Below are 27,584 nucleotides of genomic sequence, written 5' to 3'. Positions count from 1 at the left end.
TGATCTTCATGTTGTCTTGATGTTGGGCCTATATTCATGTGGAGGCCTGGAGCTGCAGCTCCATCCAACCTAATGTTAATCTAGTCCTTGCAGTCACAGCCTGCTGAATCGCAGCCTTGGTGCTGAAGCAAGAGGAGGAAATCATCATTCATAGCTGGGAGATGCAGTTGGATTGTAGGGTCTTATGTGATGGGCCATGTTAGGGAAAGCACAGCTGGCTATGGGTGCAGTGTAAGCTTGTGAGCAGGACCTTCCTTCTTTTTAACTGTCTGTAAATCCCCAGTTTGTGGAACACTGTTTACAATTGTAAAGTGCAACGGAATTTGCTTCGCTATATAAGGAATTGTTAATAAATAAATAAATTACATGCAACCATGCCAGTTACGTGGTTAAAAGTTTTTTCTCCCCACTCTATTACAGAAGTCACTAAAGGGATCAGAAGGCTTTAATTTGTTTATGACAGTTCAATAAAAGTATTTCAAATTGAATTACTTTATGTATGTATCTTTAGCAGGATCATTGATATTGATATTGATGATGATGATGATGATGATGATGATGATAATGATGATGATGCACAGACAAGCAAACAAATTCTGAGAATTTGTCTTTCAGTTAATGCAGACTTTTAAAAGTTTTGACCCCTGATTGAATAATCCAGTGCATGTGGTTCATATGCTTGTATCTATTTTATTCCAAATACATTATTACATTTCATTCTTGTCTATTCTCCCGTAATGTAGACCAGAGCCGTGTTATTGGCCCCAGAGTTCAGGGTATGGTTGCAATTATGAAAACCCCAGACATCCCACTTGGAACTCCTTTCCAAGGTATACTGGATGGCATGCAGCAGAATTACAGTATTTGGCAATAGCTTTAAATCACTTAAATAAATGCCAAAGTAGTTATTGAGCCAGATTATTGTTATACTTAGCTCAAATTCATAGCATAGTACATGTGGTTTATGCATTTTAAACTATGGTCCTCTATTTTAATTGCAGCACTACATTTTCTCTTATTAATGCCTAATTTATTCGTTTTTTAAGAGGAATACCATATATACTCGAGTATAAGCCTACTTTTTCAGAACATTTTTTATGCTGAAAAAGCCCCCCCATCGGCTTATACTCGAGTGAGGGTCCCACTTGAGTCAATAAGTTTTCCCAGTTTTTTGTTGTAAAATGAGGTGCCTCGGCTTATATTCGGGTCGACTTATACTCGAGTATATACGGTAATAAAATATATTTTTTTAATATTCTATTGATGACATCAAGAACAAGGGATGCAGTCACATTCTAAATGTCAACAGGCATACTGTAATCTAGAAAAGGGGTGGATGAGACAGGCGCCTCCTAGTGTAGTATTTTCAATGGTTTCAAAGGTGGACCCTCCACCACACACAAGACACAAAACGGCACCCCACACACAGAGTAGTACCGTTTTCAGTGGTCTATCCACCACTGTTATATGAGCATAGATTCAATAGGATTTCTTTCCTGGACTTTTCAACATAGATCCCAGCGATCTTTTTTCTCCCCTTGCACACAGATCCCCAGGTTGAGACTGATAACAGCTTCCCATAAGCTTAGTCAGTCAGTCTGCGTCTGCGTTTCGTCCTTGCAGCAAACCGCTCTGGACTTCCTCAGGAAGTCCAGAGCGGTTTGCTGCAAGGACGAAACGCGTTGAGTTAGATGCCTTTTACCCAGATGGGATGCCAGACTGACTGACTAAGCTTATGGGAAGCTGTTATCAGTCTCAACCTGGGGATCTGTGTGCAAGGGGAGAAAAAAGATCGCTGGGATCTATGTTGAAAAGTCCAGGAAAGAAATCCTATTGAATCTATGCTCATATAACAGTGGTGGATAGACCACTGAAAACGGTACTACTCTGTGTGTGGGGTGCCGTTTTGTGTCTTGTGTGTGGTGGAGGGTCCACCTTTGAAACCATTGAAAATACTACACTAGGAGGCGCCTGTCTCATCCACCCCTTTTCTAGATTTTATGAAGGTTTCCCTGAACAGAAACCAAAAGGAGAAGGAGCTGCCGCCCTGCAAGAAGGGAGAGTGTACATACGAGAATCGGATGATCTGATTCTGTGAGAAACAGAGACTTTTGTGTATAAAGACTACCAGCGCTAGCACCACCAGTATCAGGCATACTGTAATGTCTACATCTGCAGAATGCCGACATTAGGGGCAGGCTGCAGGGGGAGGGTGAGGGTTAGCCTCAATGGGGAGTGTTTTAGCATATGTATATTTATAATGGGTGCATATGGCCACTGGGTCCAGGAGGGACCCGCGCCCCACACACTACACCCCGGGTGTACTTCATTTACGTAGGCAAGTGTATCCTAAATTTTAAATTGATATGTATGCTATATTTTATCACAGATGGGCGCTCCCGCAGGTCGTTAATGATGCCCTCTGTTGTCCTGCACGTAAAGGCGTCCAAGCACACCGTTAATGAGGGCAGCATGGCTCCTGCTCCCACATCTAGATTCTGTGCATTTTAAGGAAAAGCTTACCGTGCACAATTTGGGGGCATAAAGTACACATGATGCACAGAGGTAAAATATATTTTTGTAGGTTTTAATCTCTACATTTATTTAACAATAATTAGCAAAAGAAACAGCCTCCAGTCTGCATCTAATTGCTGATTAACATATTACTTTCCCCCAAAAAGTTATTCCCCTTTGAACTTACATCACTGTCTTAAACACATCTACAGTATAAACCCACAAATGTATGTTGTTCCCATTTCATAGGTAATACTACGCTTAGACATGGGACATACTGTATGAGACTTCTGTGTCAGTGATGGTACTGTAGATACAAACGTTCTGACCCTTCTTTACAGCATTGATGCAAGATAATTAAGTCTCATACCCTCTGCATAAACATATTGTACAGTTTACAGTAATAATAAACAATACATTTTAGGTTAACATTGAAGATCTTAATTTATATAAAAGTCAACAGTGACCCGTCACGTCTCCGTACAGTGGGAGTGCGCCCACCCTGCTCCAATGACAGGAAAGGTGACAATAGAGACCAGGAGGAGAGGGTTCTTGGGCAACTCAGCCCATATTACTAGTATTTAATAATCATCCATACTCTGGGAAGGTTCACCTTTGTGGTTACTCCATCTGATAGTAAATAACTGACAAAGGGCTTGATTCAGTATGGATGATAGTTTTGCCCCCTAGCACACCCAGTAATGTGCAAGTCATTTTCGGGTTGTTATGGCTGTGTGTGACACCACCCATATGTTGAGCCCCCTAAACGGTCTGGGCTTTCCTCTGTTATGCGGTCACATTAATGAACGCTGGCATACATGCGCATGCACAAATTGCAGCGAATACATTTTGGTAATCGGCATAGCAAGCTGAATTAGCCCTAAAGTACAAAGGTACTCATGGCAAGCAATACGATAATGAGATTTTGGTTCTTGTGCTACGTAGTTGGACAAGTAAATAAATTGTCTGCTTAGATAGTCCCACGTGTTTCTTTACCAATTATCCCCGAATATATAAGGAAAATAATACACATTTTATTTTTAAAAAGATCTCCAAGTGATATGTTTTTTTTTCATAGAAATCTTAAATACCTCCAAATGTTTTATTTATTTGTTATTTAAGAACAGCTACTTGTGTAGTACCTGTATATCGCATTGCGTGTTATGAAAAGTGGTCTTAGAAAATATGATATAAATTCTCAAATAGTTACTTTATGTCTGAATTCATAGACTTGTTTTAATGTATCTGCGATTATGTTATTTTTTTCGCATTTTTGTTTATGTTGCATTTAGCTATATTATTTTTAGCCGTCTTTATCTCACGGCATAAACACTATTCCCCTGTCTCATTATACTGCTATAATGCAGATTTTATTTCTTAGAACCAAAATGTGCAGTTGGAAAAGGACTTTCGGCAGCAATATAAATTTTCTATTTAGCAAAATGAAATCAATATCCAAATGGTTATTAACTCTCTTTTTTGTTTTCATCTCTTCTCCTAACTAACATGTAAAGCACATCCAGCAGAGCTCATTGTATGCATGTGTCTTACAAAGTGTTCCTTACTAATCTATTTGTTTGATCATGCATTACAGAAGAAAATAATATACTCCTGGTAAGCAAATGTTACTACAACAAAGTTCATTTGTGCAAGCAAATTCTATAGCAGCATTCATTAATCCTGCACTTTCAAAGACATGCTGTTTTTATGTGTTTAACCCATAGACATTTTCTCTCAGAATAAAAGGCAGCCTCCACCACTGTGCCTGTACTATTATCTCATTGATCCTGTTTGAGAGGGACGAACAAGGTGGTTCTCTAATGTAACTATGTAGCTATCACAATACACTGGATCATCAAAGGAATCTGAGTTATATTCAATAGCTTGTGTCACAAAAGCCATCAGTTGTCACTCTTTTTTCCAGTATTATTAATAATAATAACAACAACAATAATAATAATAAAATGTTTTTGTTTGCTGATACAATAGTGCTGACTGAATGGCTGAAGTGAGGAAGCTTTACAGTACATAAATGCATCAGAATATTTATTGTTCACATGTAAACATACTTGCCTACCCTCTCGGAATGGCCAGGAGGCTCCTGAAAATTAGGTCCTCCTCCTGTGCCCCTGGAAAGGCAAGCCTACCACATGCCCCTGCCCCCCCCCCCCCCCCAAAAAAAAAAAAATTCACTCTGCATCCTCCTACCCTGCCGATCTAATACAGGCATTCACGGGTCTACACAGGGCCGTCATAACACTGGAGTTGGTCCCTGGGCAAAATAATTAAAGGGCCCCCCAACAACAACCACAACCCCCCCCCAGAATGTAGGCATGCTGTGCATTTCCTGGCTGTGCTGAATGAGTATAGGCACGGCAGGATTATATCCTTCAAGTAGTGATACTCTGCATTTACTGGCTGTGCAGGATGAGTGAAGACACCCCCCTTCCAAACCTATGTGCAGCATCGGCGGCAATCCGGGCAGCAGAGGCTGGGAGCTTGATGTACCAATATTTGCCGAGCACTGGCTGCTGATTTAGAAAAGACTGGCCGGATGCTGATTGGCCAGGCGCTCAACCAATCAACGTCCGTCCAGTCTGATCAAAATCAGCAGCACTTCCCGTCCGGCAAATAGCTTTACAAGCTCCCAGCTGCCTCTACCTGGACCCCGCAGCGGGACCAATTTGCTGGGCAGGAAGCACTGCCACCCGCTGCAGCCATGCCATCTTCCCAGTTGGGGTGGGCACCTAGAATCCTTGGGGCTCTGGGCAACTGTCCATTAAGCTCAATGGGAAAGATGGCACTGGTTCTACACAGAGGGGTCAGGGCCAAAATGATGCAATTCAAGTCATTTTAGACCGCCTCCTCCACGTGGACCCACAAATTGCATCATTTACAGTCTCCTCTCCAGACTTCTCCTGAAGATTAGAAAAAAAATGTCAGCAAGTATGCATAGAAATGATTTTTCCACATAATTTTAATTTGGTTGGAGTAACAACTGTGGTTTACTGAGGCACATTTGAAATCAGTTTAAAGTCCCCCAGGTTTAAGTTGTTTTATGCTTATAGACCTCAATCTCATACAGCAGTTATGGTAATATTTCCACTGTGGTGCATGAGAAACACACCAAGGGAACATAGCCCTGGGCACAGCACCATTGCAGAAACATGGCCCCTACATCTGGATAGCAGAGGACCTATAAACATTCCATGTAGCCTGTATAGACCCTTTTCACGTATGGACTATGTTCCATTGGAGGCAAATTTTTCTGCTGGTGCCAGATTTTTGGAATTCAGTTGGCTGCATTTTGGGGAGAAAAATGACAATACTTGCTTTAGAACCCATTAAACACCCCCTAATGACTAACTAAGCAATAGGAAGTTTACATTTAGCTAAATGATTCCTATAGTTTCTTACCTTCTGTATGCTAGAAGTTGTCTCTTCTAAGCAACACATACATCTAACTTCCCAAGTTGAGTACAGGTATATATAAGCTCTTACTGGCCTGCAGGGGTTGTGGGGGATTTCCTGGTGGGCCCTGGTAAGTCATAGCCATACCCACTTATGCAGTGGAGGGGCTAGTGCATTTCATTGAGCTGGTTACTGCGGCCAGGAAGTCAACAGCTGCTGACAGACCGGGGACTGTAGGCTGGTTGCTGGAAGAGTTTGGCCAGGCTGCAGGCTCTCCTTTCTTTCTGGGCCCTATTCCCAGAGGGGTACTGCGTACGGATGCCAATCCCCGGGCATTTTAAAATCCTGGGAATTAAGATTGAAAGTCCTGTTCTTTATTTATGCAGGAGAGCAGCCTGTGGTGTCCTGTTCTTTATTTATGCAGGAGAGCAGCCTGTGGTGTCCTGTTCTTTATTTATGCAGGAGAGCAGCCTGTGGTGTCCAGTTCTTTATTTATGCAAGGGAGCCCGTGCTGTCCTGGTTATTTATGCAAGGGAGAAGCCTGTAGTGTCCTGTTCTTCATTTATGCAGGAGAGCAGCCAGTGATGTCCTCTTTTTTTTTTTTATGCAGGTGAGCAGCCTGTGGCTGTGGCGGATTGGGACTCCGGGAAGCCAGGCAAATTTTCAGTGTCCCGCATTTTTCTCAGTAGCCATTCTCCTACCAAGCCGGGCTGATACATACAAAACCTCGGCTGCCACAATTGGAGCTTCTGCACTTGCGCAAAATCTCAGTTAACCTGGAGCCACATGACAATAATGTGCTAGGCCGGGGGGGGGGGGGGGGGGTAGTGTCACTAGCCCCCCTGCATCATATATTAGGCTGGCTGCAGGAGACTGTCCGTGTGGCAGCTGCGGCCACTCTCGCTGCCATAGGTGAGCAGTTCCACCTCCTTCAGCTACTCAAGGAGGCGGAGCTAACCAGCTATGACAGTAAGAGCGTCCGGAAGCGTCCGCAGCCAGCTGTAAGCATGACAGAGGGGATGGGGTGGTGTGTGCAAAAGCCCTCCGCCGGCTACTGTGAGTTTGTGTGTGCCAGTGCTCGGATTCCCCTGATCCTTGTGCGGGTAGCAGCCTGCGGTGTCCTGTTATTATACAGGGGAGCAGTTATGTGGTGTCCTGTTATTATAAAGGGCAGCAGTCTGTGGTGTCCTGTTATTATGCAGGGCAGCAGTCTGTGGTGTCCTGTTATTATACAGGGGGAGCAGCCTGTGGTGTCCTGTTTTTATACAGGGGGAGCAGCCTATGGTGTTGTTATTATATATTTTTTATTAATACATATATTTTTAACGAAAAACCTCAATGTTAATGATGCGCTGTTACTTATGGGCCAGTGCTCTGGACTTGCCCCCCGGGCTAAAAGTTGCCAGCCAGCCAGCCCCTGGTGTGGGGCCTAGTGTCATGGCAAGCCAGTAACATTTCTTCTCTGGGTTTACACCAGAAAGGAAATTGAAAAAGTTGGCAAGTATGGTTTATTATTTATGGCTATAAAGCAATTGATTATTTAAATTTCGATCTCCACTATAGAAGCAATAATGTAAATCATACATGTACATAGTGTGAAGATGTACACAGCACATACAAATGTTTACACACACATATTTTTCCTGCATTATGAAGTTCCTTTTGAGAGCAATTTCTGTTGCCACCTCTTGCTCTCCCTTTATACTTATTGGCTGTATTGTTAGTATCTCTGTTTCCTAATGATGATAGAGGAAGGTGTTTCCAAGCAACTGTAAGCTTCCCTAAATCCATCTCTGTATGCAGTACCAGATCTATTGCAAATTAATTGTTATGCATAGTGACTTACCCAAGGTCAATTTGAGCTAACAGTGCATCATTTAAGATGAAATACAAAACGTTATATAGTGAATATATGTTTTAGAAACTCTTATTAGAAAACTACTCTTTGATATAAAGAAAGGACACACAGTATAATCTCTCTCTCTCTCTCTCTCTCTCTCTCTCTCTCTCTCTCTCTCTCTATATATATATATATATATATTTATATATATATATACACACTACCCTTCAATTAACTAAGATGTATAACATCAATATATATATATATATATATATATATATATATATATATATATATGAAGACCAGGGTACGGCACTCCAGTTGACCACGGTGAAGTGAGCCGGTGCCTTCACAGCAATGCGAATTGCCATATACAGACTCAAAGGTGCGGCACTCTTAGCAACTCTTGAAGAACGTGAAGCAAGAACCGGTGGCTTTACAACGTTTCAAATTTTATTTCATTTGTCGTCAGGATACAATATAAAACACACTGACCTTTATTTATACCCCACACCACGAGGAAGACACTCCAGATAGGTTGGGACAAACACCCGCCCATCCGTCGTGTTGTGGCTGACGTCATCAAAACGTTCAGCAAGAAAAGCATCCCATCACCATGGAAACCCCAGTAAAAAACAAAATATAACGGGAAACAGCCTGTAGAAAGAGAAACAGAGTGACATAAGTAACAAGTATATGAAGGACATATTATACAACGATAATGTACACAAAAAGTATAGACAATGCTAATAATACATGAATTTATCTAAAAGCGGCAAACGACATTTGTTCATTTAACCCCCGAGGGAACATGACATCCAGTCGGTGTATCCACCGCGTTTCTTTTTGTAATAATAGACGGGATCTATCCCCACCTCTTTTTGAGAGGGGGACCCCATCAATCATCCTATATCTCAAGCTAGATAACGGATGTTTTTCTCTGAGAAATGACGGGCTACGGGTTGTTCGCTCCTGCCACTCTCAATGGCTAACCTGATGGCATAACGATGTTGGGTCATCCGTTCTTTGAATTTGCAATCGGTTTTCCCTATGTAGCTCAAGCCACAAGGGCAAATAATCTGATACACCACGTGAGTGGAATTACATGTGAATTTCTGTTCGATTTTAAAAGGTTTACCAGAGTGTGGGTGCACAAAAGTGTCGCCTGTCAAAAGAAATTGGCAGGTGACGCATGTGCACTTAAAACATCCCATCCGTTGGTCTTTAAGCCAGGTGGTGGGTTTGTCAGTTTTGACAGCAATGTCAGTTTTAACGAGTAGCTGCTTGAGATTACGGCCCCTAGAAAAACAGGGCATCAAACGCTGGTTGGCAAAGGGAAGAGATTTATCACTCTGGAGAATGGACCAGTTGTTTTTGACAGTGGAGGTGATGTCATGGGAAGCTACATTATATCTAGTCGCCCAAGGGAGAGTGTTGGGTCGGCTATTAGTTTTGTTTAAATTATGCAATAGTGTGTTGCGATCCAATTTAAGGATGCGCTCCTTGCATTTTAGTAGCTCTGTTTTTTTATAACCTCGCTCCAATAAATTGGAGATAAAGACATCCAATTGTTGTGTACAGATTGTATCATTGCTGTTGATACGTCTGTAACGTATCATTTGTGAATAGGGCAGGCTATTGATAACTTATTGATAACTTAAGATAAATCTCTTCCCTTTGCCAACCAGCGTTTGATGCCCTGTTTTTCTAGGGGCCGTAATCTCAAGCAGCTACTCGTTAAAACTGACATTGCTGTCAAAACTGACAAACCCACCACCTGGCTTAAAGACCATCGGATGGGATGTTTTAAGTGCACATGCGTCACCTGCCAATTTCTTTTGACAGGCGACACTTTTGTGCACCCACACTCTGGTAAACCTTTTAAAATCGAACAGAAATTCACATGTAATTCCACTCACGTGGTGTATCAGATTATTTGCCCTTGTGGCTTGAGCTACATAGGGAAAACCGATTGCAAATTCAAAGAACGGATGACCCAACATCGTTATGCCATCAGGTTAGCCATTGAGAGTGGCAGGAGCGAACAACCCGTAGCCTGTCATTTCTCAGAGAAAAAACATCCGTTATCTAGCTTGAGATATAGGATGATTGATGGGGTCCCCCTCTCAAAAAGAGGTGGGGATAGATCCCGTCTATTATTACAAAAAGAAACGCGGTGGATACACCGACTGGATGTCATGTTCCCTCGGGGGTTAAATGAACAAATGTCGTTTGCCGCTTTTAGATAAATTCATGTATTATTAGCATTGTCTATACTTTTTGTGTACATTATCGTTGTATAATATGTCCTTCATATACTTGTTACTTATGTCACTCTGTTTCTCTTTCTACAGGCTGTTTCCCGTTATATTTTGTTTTTTACTGGGGTTTCCATGGTGATGGGATGCTTTTCTTGCTGAACGTTTTGATGACGTCAGCCACAACACGACGGATGGGCGGGTGTTTGTCCCAACCTATCTGGAGTGTCTTCCTCGTGGTGTGGGGTATAAATAAAGGTCAGTGTGTTTTATATTGTATCCTGACGACAAATGAAATAAAGTTTGAAACGTTGTAAAGCCACCGGTTCTTGCTTCACGTTCTTCAAGAGTTGCTAAGAGTGCCGCACCTTCGAGTCTGTATATATATATATATAAAAATATAAAGATACAGCTGTGAGCAGCGCTGATATATGAGTCCAGATAAGTTTAGGAAGTCCAAAGACCCAACTTTAACAAGAAGGGTAATACTTGAGTACCAAGTCCAATATAATGAACTGCAGCAACCTCTCTTTTGGATGAGCATCCAGGGTCAGGATGAAACAAGTATCTAAAATAAACAGAGGAGAGAGGTGCGCCTCATAGTGCAGATAAATTAGTTTTTAATTATGAGCAATAAAAACACTCCAGGCATGAAAAGACAATTGCTCGTACCATAAATAAAATCACTGTGGGCTGATTACCACATGATATGTCACATTACCCATGGCAATCTGCTCCTCTCAAGCCACGAGGTCCTCAGGAACATGAATCGCTGCAAACGCTGAGTTGTGCCGCAGGAGCCAGCACACAGACGCCCTAGCGCGTTTCGTCAGAAATTCGTCAGAGGGCGAAGTCTCTGACGAAACGTGATAGTGTGTGGCCTGTGATACCCGTTCATGTTTGTGTCCCGACATCTCTCCTGCTTGGCGCCCCCCCATCCGTCTGTGTGCTGGCTCCTGCGGCGCATCTTATCTGCAATATGAGGCGCACCTCTCTCCTCTGTTTATTATATATATATATATATATATATATATATATATATATATATATAGGGTGCAATCCCCGTCCTGGGATCAGGCACAGGGGAAGGAAGACGGTACTCGCGGATTTTTGTAATTATATTTTATAAATTTATGGTGACATCAGATACAGCATACCGACGTTTCAAGGCTTGTCAGCCTTTTCTTCAGGATGCGCTGTAAAGTGCATATAGTGCTAGTGCAGTGAAATAAAAAAATATATATATAGTGTTCATTCTAGCACCAGCCAACTTTGAAAACCCATGCAGTTCCTCTTCCCTGCCTGGGGTGTCGCTGTCTGCTGTGGTGTTTCTAGCACAGGTCTGGTTTGCATATCAGTGCTGATATACAGACCACACTGTGCTAGAAGCACTACATACGATCTGTATATATATATATATATATATATATATATATATATATATATATATATATATATATATGAATGTCCTGATGAAGAAGCGTAAGAAATAAAGCTTTGAGACTACATTTGACCATCAGAGCATTATTTATGTGAGTGCCGCCAACCATCGAGCAATATATATATATATATATATATATATATATATATATATATATATATATATATATAATGGCTGTCTGGGGTTTGCTGCGGCACAGACAGAGTCAAGTCAGCATTGCAAAAACGGGACCCAGAAACGTCGGGCACAGAGACATGTGTTGTTACACATTAAATTAATTTTTTTTTGCAAAGCTGACTTGACTCCGTCTGTGCCGCAGCAAACCCCACAAGCCATTATCCAATACTGGCTGCTGGCACCGGAGCACACACAGTGCACTGAAGCGGAGTGCCGGATCATTCCTCCTTTATATATATATATATATATATATATATATATATATATATATATATACAAACACAGGGGGCCCAGCACTCACTACAACAAACTAAGGCCCCATACACACCAGAAAGATCAGGATCGTCTAACGATCGTCTAACGATTTTGTGTGCACTTTCCTGCGGCGCTCTCCCGTGGCCTTTTAACGATGTGCTAACGATCGTGTTCTATGTTCCATACGATTTACTAACGATGTACTCACGATACGACATCGCACATGATGGTCGTACGACAGTCGGATGTGCGGATCGTGAGTGCATCGTGAGTGCACTGGTCACGGTCGTTTTTGGAATGTAAATAAAGGGCCGGGCTACCAGAGGGGAGACAAGGGGGGGACAAAAGAACACAAAGAATTATGGGCTGGGCTAGCAGAGGAGGGTAACAAGACTAGGAGCCATTTTGCAGGACCTCATTTCTGCTTTGTGACTAGTGAGGCTTGGTGTATACCTGCTGAACGCTGCACATTGCTATTTTTGTCTGCTTTGTTTTTGCATTCCTTCTGAATGCTGCACATTGCTATTTTTGGCTGCTTTGTTTTTGCATTCCTGCAGAACGCTGCACATTGCTATTTTTGGCTGCTTTGTTTTTGCATTGCTGAACAAAGTGTGTTTTTTTCCCCCATTTTGCTTTTTTGAATTATGGATTCGTTCCAGCAAGATTTCCTGCTTTCCTACGTTGTGCTCAGGGTGAGGAGGATGAGGGCCCAGCGTAGGAAGGCTCGATCCTGCTGGACCAAGCAGTGGCTCCTGGGACGACAAGCGCGGTCTCATATGCCCCTGCTGATGGAGATTCGCGAGAATAATCCCCAGGATTATCGCAATTTCCTTCGCATGGACGATGAGACCTTCCAGGAGCTGCTGCGTCTGGTCACCCCCCACATCCAGAAGCAGGATACCAAGTACCGGATGGCTATCCCTGCTGAGGACCGGCTGGTGGTAACCCTCAGGTTTCTGGCTACAGGACGATCGCTGGCGGACCTCAAGTTTGGATCCATCATCTCCCCGCAAGCGTTGGGACTCATCATCCCGGAGACCTGTAAAGCCATCGTGAAGGTCCTGCAGCATCAGTATTGCAAGGTAAGGAAAAATATACCACACACTTGTAGTGAAAAGATAACGTTTTTTATTTAAATAATGGAACTGTGAGTTTCACAAATACTGATAATTTTTTTTTTTTTTTACAGTATAAATATAAAAATTGCCAAAAAAGTTATGCAAATATCAAAAATATAAAGCAAATGTATTGTCTTTGTTCGGACATGAGGTAGATCTCAGTATGACACATGGTGCTTGTGCAGATAATGCATGTCCCCTCCACCTCACGTGATGCATAGTGCAGATGCAATAGTCCTGGCACCATTGATATGCACTATGTGCCACGTGGCCATGTCCTTTGTCTGTACCACAAGTACCATGTGTCATACAGCACATTGAGTACACATAATTTTTAAAAGTGCTTTGTGTTGATTTAAATATTGTTATCCTAAATGCTTATATAGTAATGTTGTTTATTTAAATATTGCAAGAACATTATATTAATTGACTGGAATGCAGCAAGGGGGCAGTATGGCAGACGACGCATGTAGCGCGGACAACAAAAGCACCCTCATGCATCCATGGCGCATAGTGCAGAAGTAGTGGTCCCGGCCCCATTGCTCTGCACTCTGCGCCACTGTAGCATGAAGGTCCTTTCATTGTCTGCACAACATGCACCATGTGCCATACTGCTCCAAGCATGGACCTATAGAAAGAACACACATAGCATATAAAACATAGGCAAAGTGCCCTAAAAATAACAAGGCATTTCAAATGCTTCATTGCCATGCGGCAAGGGACAGTATGGCAGACGACGCATGTAGCGCGGACAACAAAAGCACCCTCATGCATCCATGGCGCATAGTGCAGAAGTAGTGGTCCCGGCCCCATTGCTCTGCACTCTGCGCCACTGTAGCATGAAGGTCCTTTCATTGTCTGCACAACATGCACCATGTGCCATACTGCTCCAAGCATGGACCTATAGAAAGAACACACATAGCATATAAAACATAGGCAAAGTGCCCTAAAAATAACAAGGCATTTCAAATGCTTCATTGCCATGCGGCAAGGGACAGTATGGCAGACGACGCATGTAGCGCGGACAACAAAAGCACCCTCATGCATCCATGGCGCATAGTGCAGAAGTAGTGGTCCCGGCCCCATTGCTCTGCACTCTGCGCCACTGTAGCATGAAGGTCCTTTCATTGTCTGCACAACATGCACCATGTGCCATACTGCTCCAAGCATGGACCTATAGAAAGAACACACATAGCATATAAAACATAGGCAAAGTGCCATAACTACTAAAATTATTTTAACTTAAAACCAAACCAGTGCCTCATTGCCTTGCAGTATGGAGCAGTAGAGAGACGGCGCTTGTAGCGCAGATAAAGAAAGGGACTCATGATTACCTGTTGCATACAGCATATACAATGGTCCCGGCCCCATTGTTCTACAAGTATGCAACAAGTCAGCATGGCCATTATCTCCGCCACAAGCACCGTGTTACATACTACTCCATGCCAACTGCGAAATAATTCTATGGGATGCGGTCATAAATCTTGCAAAACCGGTGTATCATCCAGGTTCGTGCTGTCTCCCAACAATGTTGTATACATGTGACTGTACCGGGGTGGGGTCTGAGGTTGGGTACAGGATTGTCTAATGGGCGGGGTGTTTAAAGGCAATGATGCAATGGCTGGTGAGGGTACGGCAGGCATCTGTTGCAGCGTCTGGTGCAATGGAAGAAGCCCCATCAGTGTGGTTTTGATTGACAGGCGGCCCTGTCGGCCCATAAACAGGAGTTCGCTTGTGACGCGTTCGAACGCCATCTGTTGGTCCGGATGTAGCTTCCGTAAGCCATCAGCCATGTACTTTCCAAAGGTGTCAAACTCATCAGATGGCCTACGCAGCACCTGTTCGGCTCGAACCAGAATATCATCGGGTTCTTGTTCAGGAACTGCCTTGGTTCTGCGTTTTTTCTTTTTGCCAAATAGTTGAGGCGGGGTGGGGGTTTCCGGAACTCCATAGATTGTTCCCGATGAGTCTTGTGGCTCTGGGGTTGGATTAGGGGTTGAGGTGTGGACCACCTCTATCTCTGTACTTGTTGTCTGTGGAAAAGAAAACAACAACAATTAGTTAACATCACCTTCTCTTTTTTTCAGTTCCCCAACACCGTTCAGGAGTGGCAAAACATCGCTGCTGAATTTGATGAGGCGTGGAACTTTCCTAATTGTGGAGGAGCCATCGATGGGAAACACGTCCGGATCAATCAGCCACCCCACAGCGGTTCGTACTACTTCAACTACAAGGGGTACTTCAGTATTGTGCTGATGGCTGTGGTCAATGCGAACTACGAGTTCCTCTTTGTGGATGTCGGCAGGAATGGTCGGGCCTCAGATGGTGGAACTTTGAAGGACACCAAGTTCTACCACAGGCTCGCCTCCAACACCATGCACTTGCCCACAGCTCAACAAACCAAGCATGGGCTGAACTTTGTATTTGTTGCGGACGAGGCATTTGGGCTTCATGAACACATCATGAAGCCCTATGCCAAGCGTGTACTGGACCACGACAAACGGGTGTTCAACTACAGGCTCTCCAGGGCACGCCGGCTTGTGGAAAGTGCATTCGGGATAATGGCCAGCAGATTCCGCATTTTCCACACAGCCATCAACCTCCGGCTGGATAAAATTGACTGGGCCGTCATGGCGTGCTGCGTCCTGCACAATTTACTTCGCCGCAAAGAAAGGGCACATCGCCCGGCAGGACCAGCACCGCCGGAGGACCCAGATGATCCCAGGGAGGTTGCCCCAATTGTGTCCCTGGAGATGCCGGCCCAGCAGTACCGGGGGACAGCACGAGCCAAACAGGTCAGGGACCAATATAAGGCATATTTCAATGGTGTTGGTGCTGTCCCCTGGCAGGAAGACCACATTTAAAATCTTTTTGGATAAAGGAACAAAAAAATGATTGAAAGAAAGAAATGGGGCAAAGGGGTGATATACACATTGGACCAGTACTTACTGATAACGGCTGGGAACTTTCATCCATGGCCGCTGTCACGTCATCCGCCTCGCCTTCCACCATCATGCAGAGCCCTCGCCTTGGCACCTCCTGGCTGAGTGTGAAGGTCAGCAAGTGGTAATACCACAGCGACGTCTCATACACCTCTCCTGCACCAGCACCGGACCTTTTGGAAGACTGTATTTTTTTATGTTCCTTAAGAAACACAGTCCGCAAATTCTGGATCTTTTTACGGACCCATTCCGTATCAGCCTCTGGGTTGTAGCTCTTGCTAAATTCAAGGAGATCTTGCAGCGCTTGAGCTCTTTTGATTTTATTGCTATAGTCTTTCGACTTTGTCTTCCAGAGGCATTCAAGTTCGCGGTATTTCTCTATGAATGCCTCCACAAACTCCTGTTCTTTGGCCAGTGCCTGGGACATTCCTGCCAAAAAAAAAAAAAATTTGACAATAGTCTATGTACATATTTTTCAAATGTCAATAGTTTGGTTAATATAAATAGTAGTTAAAATTAAATGTTTCATTAAACTGTATATAATTAATAAAAATAAATGTTTTGTTTTTATACATTTAAGAAATTTTAATAAATCATATTTCTATACATTTATCATCTTTACATTACATTTAGTGGTGGTGGCATAATATTTGGTAGGTAGGCCGCAGGGGAAGATTGGCGGCTGGGCTGGCATAATACATCTGGCCACCTTTATTAGTGGGCAGCGGGGACCCAGGTGGGGTGTTGAGTTCAGCGGTGGCCTGGTATGGGCAGCGGGGACCCAGGTGGGGTGTTGAGGTCAGAGGTGGCCTGGTATGGGCAGCGGGGACCCAGGTGGGGTGTTGAGGTCAGCGGTGGCCTGGTATGGGCAGCGGGGACCCAGGTGGGGTGTTGAGGTCAGAGGTGGCCTGGTATGGGCAGCGGGGACCCAGGTGGGGTGTTGAGTTCAGCGGTGGCCTGGTATGGGCAGCGGGGACCCAGGTGGGGTGTTGAGTTCAGCGGTGGCCTGGTATGGGCAGCGGGGACCCAGGTGGGGTGTTGAGGTCAGAGGTGGCCTGGTATGGGCAGCGGGGACCCAGGTGGGGTGTTGAGTTCAGCGGTGGCCTGGTATGGGCAGCGGGGACCCAGGTGGGGTGTTGAGGTCAGAGGTGGCCTGGTATGGGCAGCGGGGACCCAGGTGGGGTGTTGAGGTCAGCGGTGGCCTGGTATGGGCAGCGGGGACCCAGGTGGGGTGTTGAGGTCAGAGGTGGCCTGGTATGGGCAGCGGGGACCCAGGTGGGGTGTTGAGTTCAGCGGTGGCCTGGTATGGGCAGCGGGGACCCAGGTGGGGTGTTGAGTTCAGCGGTGGCCTGGTATGGGCAGCGGGGACCCAGGTGGGGTGTTGAGGTCAGAGGTGGCCTGGTATGGGCAGCGGGGACCCAGGTGGGGTGTTGAGGTCAGCGGTGGCCTGGTATGGGCAGCGGGGACCCAGGTGGGGTGTTGAGGTCAGAGGTGGCCTGGTATGGGCAGCGGGGACCCAGGTGGGGTGTTGAGTTCAGCGGTGGCCTGGTATGGGCAGCGGGGACCCAGGTGGGGTGTTGAGGTCAGAGGTGGCCTGGTATGGGCAGCGGGGACCCAGGTGGGGTGTTGAGGTCAGAGGTGGCCTGGTATGGGCAGCGGGGACCCAGGTGGGGTGTTGAGTTCAGCGGTGGCCTGGTATGGGCAGCGGGGACCCAGGTGGGGTGTTGAGTTCAGCGGTGGCCTGGTATGGGCAGCGGGGACCCAGGTGGGGTGTTGAGGTCAGAGGTGGCCTGGTATGGGCAGCGGGGACCCAGGTGGGGTGTTGAGGTCAGCGGTGGCCTGGTATGGGCAGCGGGGACCCAGGTGGGGTGTTGAGGTCAGAGGTGGCCTGGTATGGGCAGCGGGGACCCAGGTGGGGTGTTGAGTTCAGCGGTGGCCTGGTATGGGCAGCGGGGACCCAGGTGGGGTGTTGAGTTCAGCGGTGGCCTGGTATGGGCAGCGGGGACCCAGGTGGGGTGTTGAGGTCAGAGGTGGCCTGGTATGGGCAGCGGGGACCCAGGTGGGGTGTTGAGGTCAGCGGTGGCCTGGTATGGGCAGCGGGGACCCAGGTGGGGTGTTGAGGTCAGAGGTGGCCTGGTATGGGCAGCGGGGACCCAGGTGGGGTGTTGAGTTCAGCGGTGGCCTGGTATGGGCAGCGGGGACCCAGGTGGGGTGTTGAGGTCAGAGGTGGCCTGGTATGGGCAGCGGGGACCCAGGTGGGGTGTTGAGGTCAGAGGTGGCCTGGTATGGGCAGCGGGGACCCAGGTGGGGTGTTGAGTTCAGCGGTGGCCTGGTATGGGCAGCGGGGACCCAGGTGGGGTGTTGAGGTCAGAGGTGGCCTGGTATGGGCAGCGGGGACCCAGGTGGGGTGTTGAGGTCAGCGGTGGCCTGGTATGGGCAGCGGGGACCCAGGTGGGGTGTTGAGGTCAGCGGTGGCCTGCTTACCTGCTGTCAGGTGCGCGCAGTAGAAGACGCCGTGTGCTCCTTCGCTGCTGCATCCACGGGGCAATATGGCTGCGGTAGGAGTGTCCAGGAACTCGCGCGAAAACACGGATCGGATGGATGGTCGCGACGACGGAAGCACACTCAATGTGCTAACGATGTGCATATGATCAACACACAATCTGCGGTCGGATCGGCTGATTCTGCTGCAGGAGGCAAAACCGCCAATGCGACATACGAGCTGACGGGAGCGCGCATCCAATCGTTAACGACCACAATCGTGAGTAAAAAACAAACGATAGTGATAAGATTCATGCACAACCGTCGTTACGAACGACGAATTGTACCCTAATCTTGCATGAATCTTTCTGGTGTGTATGGGGCCTAACTCACCTTAACATTCAAATAATCAATTAAATAAATAATGGGAATAATGGGGTTTTAGTTCATGAATTGATCAATGCATTTAAGCTTGCATCCCATCGCCAAGGGACCCCATTTCACTGCAAGTCCTACACTAACAACTGATTTTCATGGGAACCTGGCATCTGTTTGCACATCATAGCTAAAATGAACATGTGTTATTTTCCTGGGTTAAAGCTCAACTGCCATGTCCTTATGGCTTTTAAAGGTGAGACAATCCCAAACACAGCACCTGAATTAGTATCAAAGGGGCAGCTGTCACTATGATGTGCAAACAGTTGCCAGGTTCCCATGAAAATCAGTTGTTAGTGTAGGACTTGAGTGAAATGGGGTCCCTTGGCGATGGGCTGCAAGCTTAAATGCATTGTTCAATTCATGAACTAAAACCCCATTATTTATTTAATTGATTATTTGAATGTTAAGGTGAGTTAGTTTGTTGTAGTGAGTGCTGGGCACAGGCCAATGCACCCCATCCTGGGAAGTGGGTACTGTTTGCACCCCATTCTTAGGAATGGCGAGTGTGTTGGTACTTCTGCATATATATATATATATATATATATATATATATATATATATATATATATATATATATATATATATATATATATATAGTTTAGTTGAAATGAATAGGCGTCACTCCGGGGCTTCATCAATAGAAAACTTTACTGAAGTGCAGCGGCCAACGCCGTTTCGGAATTACTCCGTCCTCAGGGCCAACACCTGGTGTTGGCCCTGAGGACGGAGTAATTCCGAAACGGCGTTGGCCGCTGCACTTCAGTAAAGTTTTCTATTGATGAAGCCCCGGAGTGACGCCTATTCATTTCAACTAAACCAGATACATTGGCATAGCCAATCGAGGAAGGCACCCGGGCACCTACCATCTGCACACTGGGAGTGCCGGACCCTACATACAGTACTTATATATATATATATATATATATATATATACAAACGATATGGAAGGCACTCAGGAGATTCCCATAGTACTGCACGGCGGCAGTCAAACGAAGTAACAAAATGTAGACAGGGGTAGATTGATATCTCAAATAAATCGTTTTAGAGGTCCAAATGCAGTGAGTCTTCTTAAAGACAACAATTATAATGGAATTATATCCTGACAAATTTCCCCACTAAACGCTTTTTTAAAGAGAAGTTCTGAAGTATTATTCTTCCATCTTTTATAGGTATTATCATTAATAGGTTGCCTTTTTTTTAATATAAAGAATTGTATGCAACGATCAAATGGATAATGGTTAATATTCCATTGAGAAGAAGGTGGAAAATGTGCATGTATCCACCTCCCTTAGATCTTATATGGGAATGGACTAGTAGTGATTCCTAGGGTGAAATTTAATAGGATGCTATTTTATCGCATTTTTCCAAATCGCACCATATCGCCGCACATCGCACTTTTTAAAATCACATTTTTTCCTTGTAATCATCATATTTAATGATATTCGAATTTTCGGCAAAAAAGTGCGATAAAGTGCGATATAGTGCGATTTTTAGTCATGAAAATGTGTGATTTTCAGTCCTGTGCAATTTTTGTGTGGGGTCCCCCACCTGAGCATAACCAGCCCCGAACTGAAAGAACCGGTCCTGGTTTCATAAAATCACGGGGCAAAACAAATAGGGGTCCCCAGGGTTTTATAAAACCAGCGCCATACTCAAGGGCCGGTCCTGGTTCCCAAAATACGGGGGACAAAATGAGTAGGGGTCCCTTATATTTCAAGATCCAGCACCGGGCCCAACCAGCCAGCAGGGTAATACCACAGCCGGGGGAGACTTTTTATACTTTTACTATGATTTCGGGGCATATTTATCAGTTTTCTTTTTTTACTGAAATAAATTCCCAAAATGGTGTTTTCAGACATTTTCACATTATTTTAGTAGTACCTAAATATATGAAAAGGCTTTTGGATAATTATTTTCCAAAATAATTCTCTAGGCACTCACATTTGCATATTTTTAGTAAGCATATTGCAATACCATACACGATTGGAAATGCAATCTGCTTGAATTTACTAATGGTAAAATGTTAAATAATATCAGAGGGAGCCTTGCGATAATAACGCCATCGGAACAGCAGAAAATACCAAGAAACATGGGGAGGAAATTCTCATGGACAGAGGTTTTTTGCAAGCTCTGTCCCTGCATGCAGATTTGAATACATTTGTGCGATATATATATAGCAAAAAGCGAATTGTAGGCAAATATATTGCATCACAGCCAGATTGTGATAAATAAACCCTGTCCCTTAGTGATATTAGCAAAGTGGGTGCAGAGACTTTATCGAGTATAGATTAACAGATATGAGTTTAAAGATCATTCATAAGCCTCTTTTTGTCAGAATATTTATTGAAGGTATAACAACCAGTTAATACAGTGGTGTGGATACAGTATGTGGAGAAAAGAAACATCAGCAGATTCAGTATGTCCTTTTTTGTTCACAGTATACATTTTGTTCCAAGCCGAGAGTCTGCATGGCAGGAGAGCAGGAGAAATGTGTGAGAACAACAACTTGTGCTAATAACGAAATAAAATAGAGAAGGCTTAGTATGTCTGCGGATTGTGGTCGATTCTATAGTTGCTGTAAAGAACCACAAAGTCCGAACTGTGTCAAATTTTAATTGTTTGTTATTGTGCCAATAAAATGCATTTTCCCCCATGTATGTAATATGCTAAATTCAAGTTTTATGAGCTGTCCTGCAGGAAAACCAGATTATTTAACATTTTTAGCTATGATTGATTTTGCTGCAAGTGTATAAAACAATCATTTCTGTTTTGGCTGACAGGGAGGGGGTAATAAAAATAAAAATCTATGTATGTTTCAGACAATCACTTCCACAGTTAAGCCCCATACAGGACAATTTTAGCTATGTAGCAAACAACGTGCATGAGGAGTGGCTACGGTTGATGTCACTGAATCATGGACCTTATTCAGATCTGATCGCAGTACAAATTTATACTGAAAATGGGCATAACCATGTGCACTGCAGGTGGGGCAGATGTAGCATATGCAGAAAGAGTTAAGTTTGGGTGGGGTGTGATTAAAGTGAAATCTAAATGGCAGTGTAAAAATAATGCGGCCAGTATTTACCATGCACAGAAACAAAATAATTCCCCCAACTCTCTCTGCACATGTTACATCTGGCCCCCGGCAGTGCACATGGTTTTGCCCATTTTGAGAACAAATTTGTACTGCGATCCGATCGGAATAAGGGCCAAAATCGTTAACTATATAATTTAGTGTGTAGGCACTATTCACCCGCAGCACCAACAATATCATTAACAATGTCGGCGGTGCCATGTGTGCAGGGCTTTACAATGAATAAATAGGATGAGAGATTCAGAAAGTGAGAGATTTGGTAAGAAAGTTTTTTTTAAAGTAGCAATCATTTGAACTTAAAAATCAAACTGGTTTTGCAGTGTAAATGATTGCCGCTTTAAAAAAACTGGAGATTTCTCACCAAATCTCTCACTTTCTGAATCTCTTATTCTATTACATTTCACCCACTGTATCACAGTCTTTATTCAATAACTTCTCTTGGTGTCATTGAGAGACAAAGGTTATGCAATTTGTTTGATGACAGCATATATTTTTGAATAGAAGTTGAAATGTTTGCAATGTAATTTTCAAAGATTTTCTGCATTCCCCATATGTGTTAGGCTCTGGAAATCTAAACTCTGCAGAACTTGTTGTACCCTATAGGCAATGTCATCTACAGATGATGTTGCTTATAGAAAGCTATGAGTTTTATTCAGCAGGCCTCATTTTGAGGCATTTCGAACCGGTAAAAAAGAAGGGTTCTTACCAGTTTGTTGCTGGGTTGCTGTGCAGTGTGAACGGGTTAACCAGGTCAAGTGACACGGTTCCCGTTCACACTGATGGAGGAGGCAGTGCTTGGAGCTCCGAACCCTGCCTTCTCCTCCAACCCTGATGACACTCCGCCCCCACATGACGTCACCGACCCGCCAATATTGCCGAAGGGGTCTGAAGAGAGCAAAATGCAGGGTCGTATCGGGAATGAACCGTTTCAAAGTCCTGGTGCAATGTAAAAGTAGTACAAACCATATACCAAAGGAAGTTGATGCAGAGAGGCAAAGCAGACTGTAGGTCAGATGTAATAGGTTGTGGTTTTGGATAAGATGCTATTTTTTTTACTTAAAATCGCACCTTTTCCTCAAATCACAGATGTTATAGGGTGCGGTTAGTAAAAAAATATATATATATATTTTTGCCTTTACCAAAATCTGCACATATTAAATCACATCCAGATGTTTTCCAATTGAAAATGATAGAAGTTGTAACTTTAATAGGATGCAATTGTTAAAATCACACAATAAACCTTACCAAAAATCACTAGTATAATAGACCAGGTACAGGCAGGTGAAATTGGCAGACTGACATCAGCCAGTCCTGGTTGTAAAAATACAGGGGGAAAAATGACTAAGGTTCCCCTATATTTAATCAACCAGCATTGGGCTCTTGGACCAACCCTGGCTCCCAAAATACAGGGGACAAAAGACTGCAAATGGATGTTTATGTAAAACAACCATTCGCAGCACTGCATGGTATATATGCGATTAGCTGTGGTGGGCGTTCAGCCACACGGCAGGTGGCACTACAAGGCTTACAAAGCAGTCAACTAACATTTCTTTTTGAGCCAACCAGAATGAGGGCCATATTCTGCTTTGCCTCTCTGCACCCCCTTCCCCTCGTAGATATCACTCAGTGACAGATGTTTCTCCGGACTCCTGTCCAGCATCATCACAATTAGAGCCAGCCTCTCTCTCCTCCAGCACTCCCTGCTCCATCAATGGTTGTTCATGCTGCTCTATCTCCATTTACCTCCCCTCTCCCATCCTGCTATTTCATCAGAATACGCTAGTAGAAGAGCTCTGATTTTTTGTTTTCAGTCACTGATTGGCTGGGAGTGTTCCATACAGTAATGTTGTCAACGCGCAGTGTGCTTCCAACCCATCAGTGACTTGGAGCAACCAAAAATGTATGTATTGTCCCACTGCATCTAGCCCAATTTGCAGCATGTTTTGTTTGCATGGGATGGAATGATTATAATCTCAAGTATTTATGGACGCAATACTTCCAGGATGCCAGGAATGGCTTCCCTACTTCCATGTGTGTGATTTGGTGCTCCACATCATAAAAAGTGTCATTATAAAGCTGTTGATTGCAACCTCTGAGACTGTGAATCTGTTTTGCCTTTTTAGGTCTGCACAAGACACGGGCAGCTTTATTAAGCTCGGTGAAGTGATAAAGTGTCTGCTTTTTATCACCGGCCAATCAGCTACTAACTGTGATGTTACAGGCTTAGGGCGGGATGTTGTAACATCCGCAGCCCTGTTCGCCCCCCCTTCGCCGGCCACCGCATTATTAACCCCTTCCCGCCGCAGCCTGTTTTTGCCTTCCTGACAGAGCCCTTTTTTTCAAATCTGACATGTATCACTTAAGTGGGAATAACTTTTTTTTGCTTTTACTTATCCCAGTGATTTTGAGATTGTTTTCTCGTGACACATTGTACTTCAAGTTAGTGGTAAATTTGGGTCGATACAGTCTGTGTTTTTTTGTGAAAAATACCAAAATGTGGAAAAAAAATGGAAAATTTAGCAATTTTCAAAATGTTAAATTTTCTGCTTGTGAGACAAATAATCATACCACTCAAAATAGTTAATAACTAACATAGACCATATGTCTACTTTATGTTTCCATCATTATTACAACCTACTTTTAATTTTTTTGGACACTAGGAGGCTTAAAATATGAATAGCAAATTCTCAAATTTTCAAGAAAATTTTAAACACTGATTTTTTTAGGGACCAGTTCAGTTCTGATGTGACTTTGAGGGACTTGTATGTGAGACACCCCCATAAATGATGCCATTTCAAAAACTGCACCCCTCACAGTATTCAAAACAGCATTTTGGAAGTTTGTTAACCCTTTAGGTGTTTCACAGGAATTAAAACAAAGTGTAGGTGAAATTTCAAAATTTCATTTTTTTAGCAGATTTTCAATTTGAATACATTTTTCTAAGGAACACAGTAGATTTTACTAGAGAAATGTGACTAAAAATTGATTCCCCCAATTCTTTTGTTTTCATAAATATCCTATATGTGGCCCTAGTGTGCACGTTGACCAAACCACAGGCTCCATAATAGAAGGAGCACCTACTTGATTTTGGAGCCTCCTTTTTATGAGAATATTTTTTAGGCACCATGTAGGTTTCTAGGCACCATAAGATGCTAAAAGTTAGGAACCCCCCACAAGTGACCCCATTTTGCAAACTACACCCCTCAGGGAATTCATCTAGGGGTATAGTGTACATTTCAAACCCCCAGGGGTTTCACCAATTGTGGTACAACTGGGCAGTGAAAATGAAAAATTAAATTCTTTACACAAAAATGCAGTTCTGGCTCAAAAATTTTCATTTTCACAAGGAATGAAGGAGACAAAGCACCCCAAAATCTGTGCCCCAATTTCTCCCGAGTACGGCAATGCCTCACATGTGACCAAAAAATACCATTTGGGTGCATGGCAGGACTCAGAAGGGAAGGAGTGATATTTGGATTTTGCAGCACAGATTCTGGTGGAATGTTGGTGGGTGCTATGTCGCATTAGCAAGACCCCCAAAGCACCAATACAGTGGAACCCCCCCACAAGTGACCCCATTTTGCAAACTACACCCCTCAGGGAATTCATCTAGGGGTATAGTGTACATTTCAAACCCCCAGGGGTTTCACCAATTGTGGTACAACTGGGCAGTGAAAATGAAAAATTAAATTTTTTACACAAAAATGCAGTTCTGGCTCAAAATTTTTCATTTTCACAAGGAATGAATGAGACAAAGCACCCCAAAATCTGTGCCCCAATTTCTCCCGAGTACGGCAATGCCTCACATGTGACCAAAAAATACCATTTGGGTGCATGGCAGGACTCAGAAGGGAAGGAGTGATATTTGGATTTTGCAGCACAGATTTTGGTGGAATGTTGGTGGGTGCTATGTCGCATTAGCAAGACCCCCGAAGCACCAATACAGTGGAACCCCCCCACAAGTGACCCCATTTTGCAAACTACACCCCTCAGGGAATTCATCTAGGGCTATAGTGTACATTTCAAACCCCCAGGGGTTTCACCAATTGTGGTACAACTGGGCAGTGAAAATGAAAAATAAAATTTTTTACACAAAAATGCAGTTCTGGCTCAAAAATTTTCATTTTCACAAGGAATGAATGAGACAAAGCACCCCAAAATCTGTGCCCCAATTTCTCCCGAGTACGGCAATGCCTCACATGTGACCAAAAAATACCATTTGGGTGCATGGCAGGACTCAGAAGGGAAGGAGTGATATTTGGATTTTGCAGCACAGATTCTGGTGGAATGTTGGTGGGTGCTATGTCGCATTAGCAAGACCCCCGAAGCACCAATACAGTGGAACCCCCCCACAAGTGACCCCATTTTGCAAACTAAACCCCTCAGGGAATTCATCTAGGGCTATAGTGTACATTTCAAACCCCCAGGGGTTTCACCAATTGTGGTACAACTGGGCAGTGAAAATGAAAAATTAAATTTTTTACACAAAAATGCAGTTCTGGCTCAAAAAATTTCATTTTCACAAGGAATGAATGAGACAAAGCACCCCAAAATCTGTGCCCCAATTTCTCCCGAGTACGGCAATGCCTCACATGTGACCAAAAAATACCATTTGGGTGCATGGCAGGACTCAGAAGGGAAGGAGTGATATTTGGATTTTGCAGCACAGATTCTAGTGGAATGTTGGTGGGTGCTATGTCGCATTAGCAAGACCCCCGAAGCACCAATACAGTGGAACCCCCCCACAAGTGACCCCATTTTGCAAACTACACCCCTAAGGGAATTCATCTAGGGGTATAGTGTACATTTCAAACCCCCAGGGGTTTCACCAATTGTGGTACAACTGGGCAGTGAAAATGAAAAATTAAATTTTTTACACAAAAATGCAGTTCTGGCTCAAAATTTTTCATTTTCACAAGGAATGAAGGAGACAAAGCACCCCAAAATCTGTGCCACAATTTCTCCCGAGTACGGCAATGCCTCACATGTGACCAAAAAATACCATTTGGGTGCATGGCAGGACTCAGAAGGGAAGGAGTGATATTTGGATTTTGCAGCACAGATTCTGGTGGAATGTTGGTGGGTGCTATGTCGCATTAGCAAGACCCCCAAAGCACCAATACAGTGAAACCCCCCCACAAGTGACCCCATTTTGCAAACTACACCCTCAGGGAATTCATCTAGGGGTATAGTGTACATTTCAAACCCCCAGGGGTTTCACCAATTTTGATACAACTGGGCTGTGCAAATGAAAAATTACATTTTTTTACACAAAAATGCAGTTCTGGCTCAAAATTTTTCATTTTCACAAGGTATGAAGGAGAAAAAGCACTCCAAAATCTGTGCCCCAATTTCTCCCGAGTACGGCAATGCCTCACATGTGACCAAAAAATACCATTTGGGTGCATGGCAGGACTCAGAAGGGAAGGAGTGATATTTGGATTTTGCAGCACAGATTCTGGTGGAATGAATGGTGGGTGCTATGTCGCATTAGCAAGACCCCCGAAGCACCAATACAGTGGAACCCCCCACAAGTGACCCCATTTTGCAAACTACACCCCTCAGGGAATTCATCTAGGGCTATAGTGTACATTTCAAACCCCCAGGGGTTTCAC

At 44.1% G+C, this 27,584-nt stretch overlaps 2 protein-coding genes across 2 annotated transcripts in view; one reads left to right on the top strand and one right to left on the bottom strand.

Moving 5' to 3' along the window:
* Positions 1 to 27,584, top strand: part of SLC35F1 (solute carrier family 35 member F1) — a 298,410-nt gene that overhangs the window by 75,400 nt on the left and 195,426 nt on the right. The gene's annotated exons all lie outside the window — the stretch shown is intronic.
* LOC146063909 (uncharacterized) lies at positions 11,963 to 16,744 on the bottom strand. Its single transcript, XM_083176818.1, has 2 exons — positions 15,964 to 16,744; positions 11,963 to 15,047 (listed from the first exon to the last, which is right to left on the bottom strand). The coding sequence occupies exons 1-2, from the start codon at positions 16,381 to 16,383 to the stop codon at positions 14,490 to 14,492; spliced, it is 978 nt and encodes a 325-aa protein (XP_083032944.1). The 5' UTR covers positions 16,384 to 16,744; the 3' UTR covers positions 11,963 to 14,489.

This window comes from Crinia signifera, chromosome 3 (assembly GCF_055691185.1).
Source record: "Crinia signifera chromosome 3, ASM5569118v1, whole genome shotgun sequence".
NCBI lineage: Eukaryota > Metazoa > Chordata > Amphibia > Anura > Myobatrachidae > Crinia > Crinia signifera.
The sequence above is the reverse complement of the archived record's forward strand: the minus strand, read 5'-3'. Positions and strand labels throughout refer to the sequence as shown.

Bases quoted from the DNA above. Each gene is read 5' to 3' on its own strand.
- LOC146063909 (XM_083176818.1), bottom strand. From the start codon at position 16,383: ATGTCCCAGGCACTGGCCAAAGAACAGGAGTTTGTGGAGGCATTCATA. The intron at 15,048-15,963 runs GTAAGTACTGGT...TCTTTTCCACAG, and splicing joins AAAGTTCCCAGCCGTTATCA to ACAACAAGTACAGAGATAGA.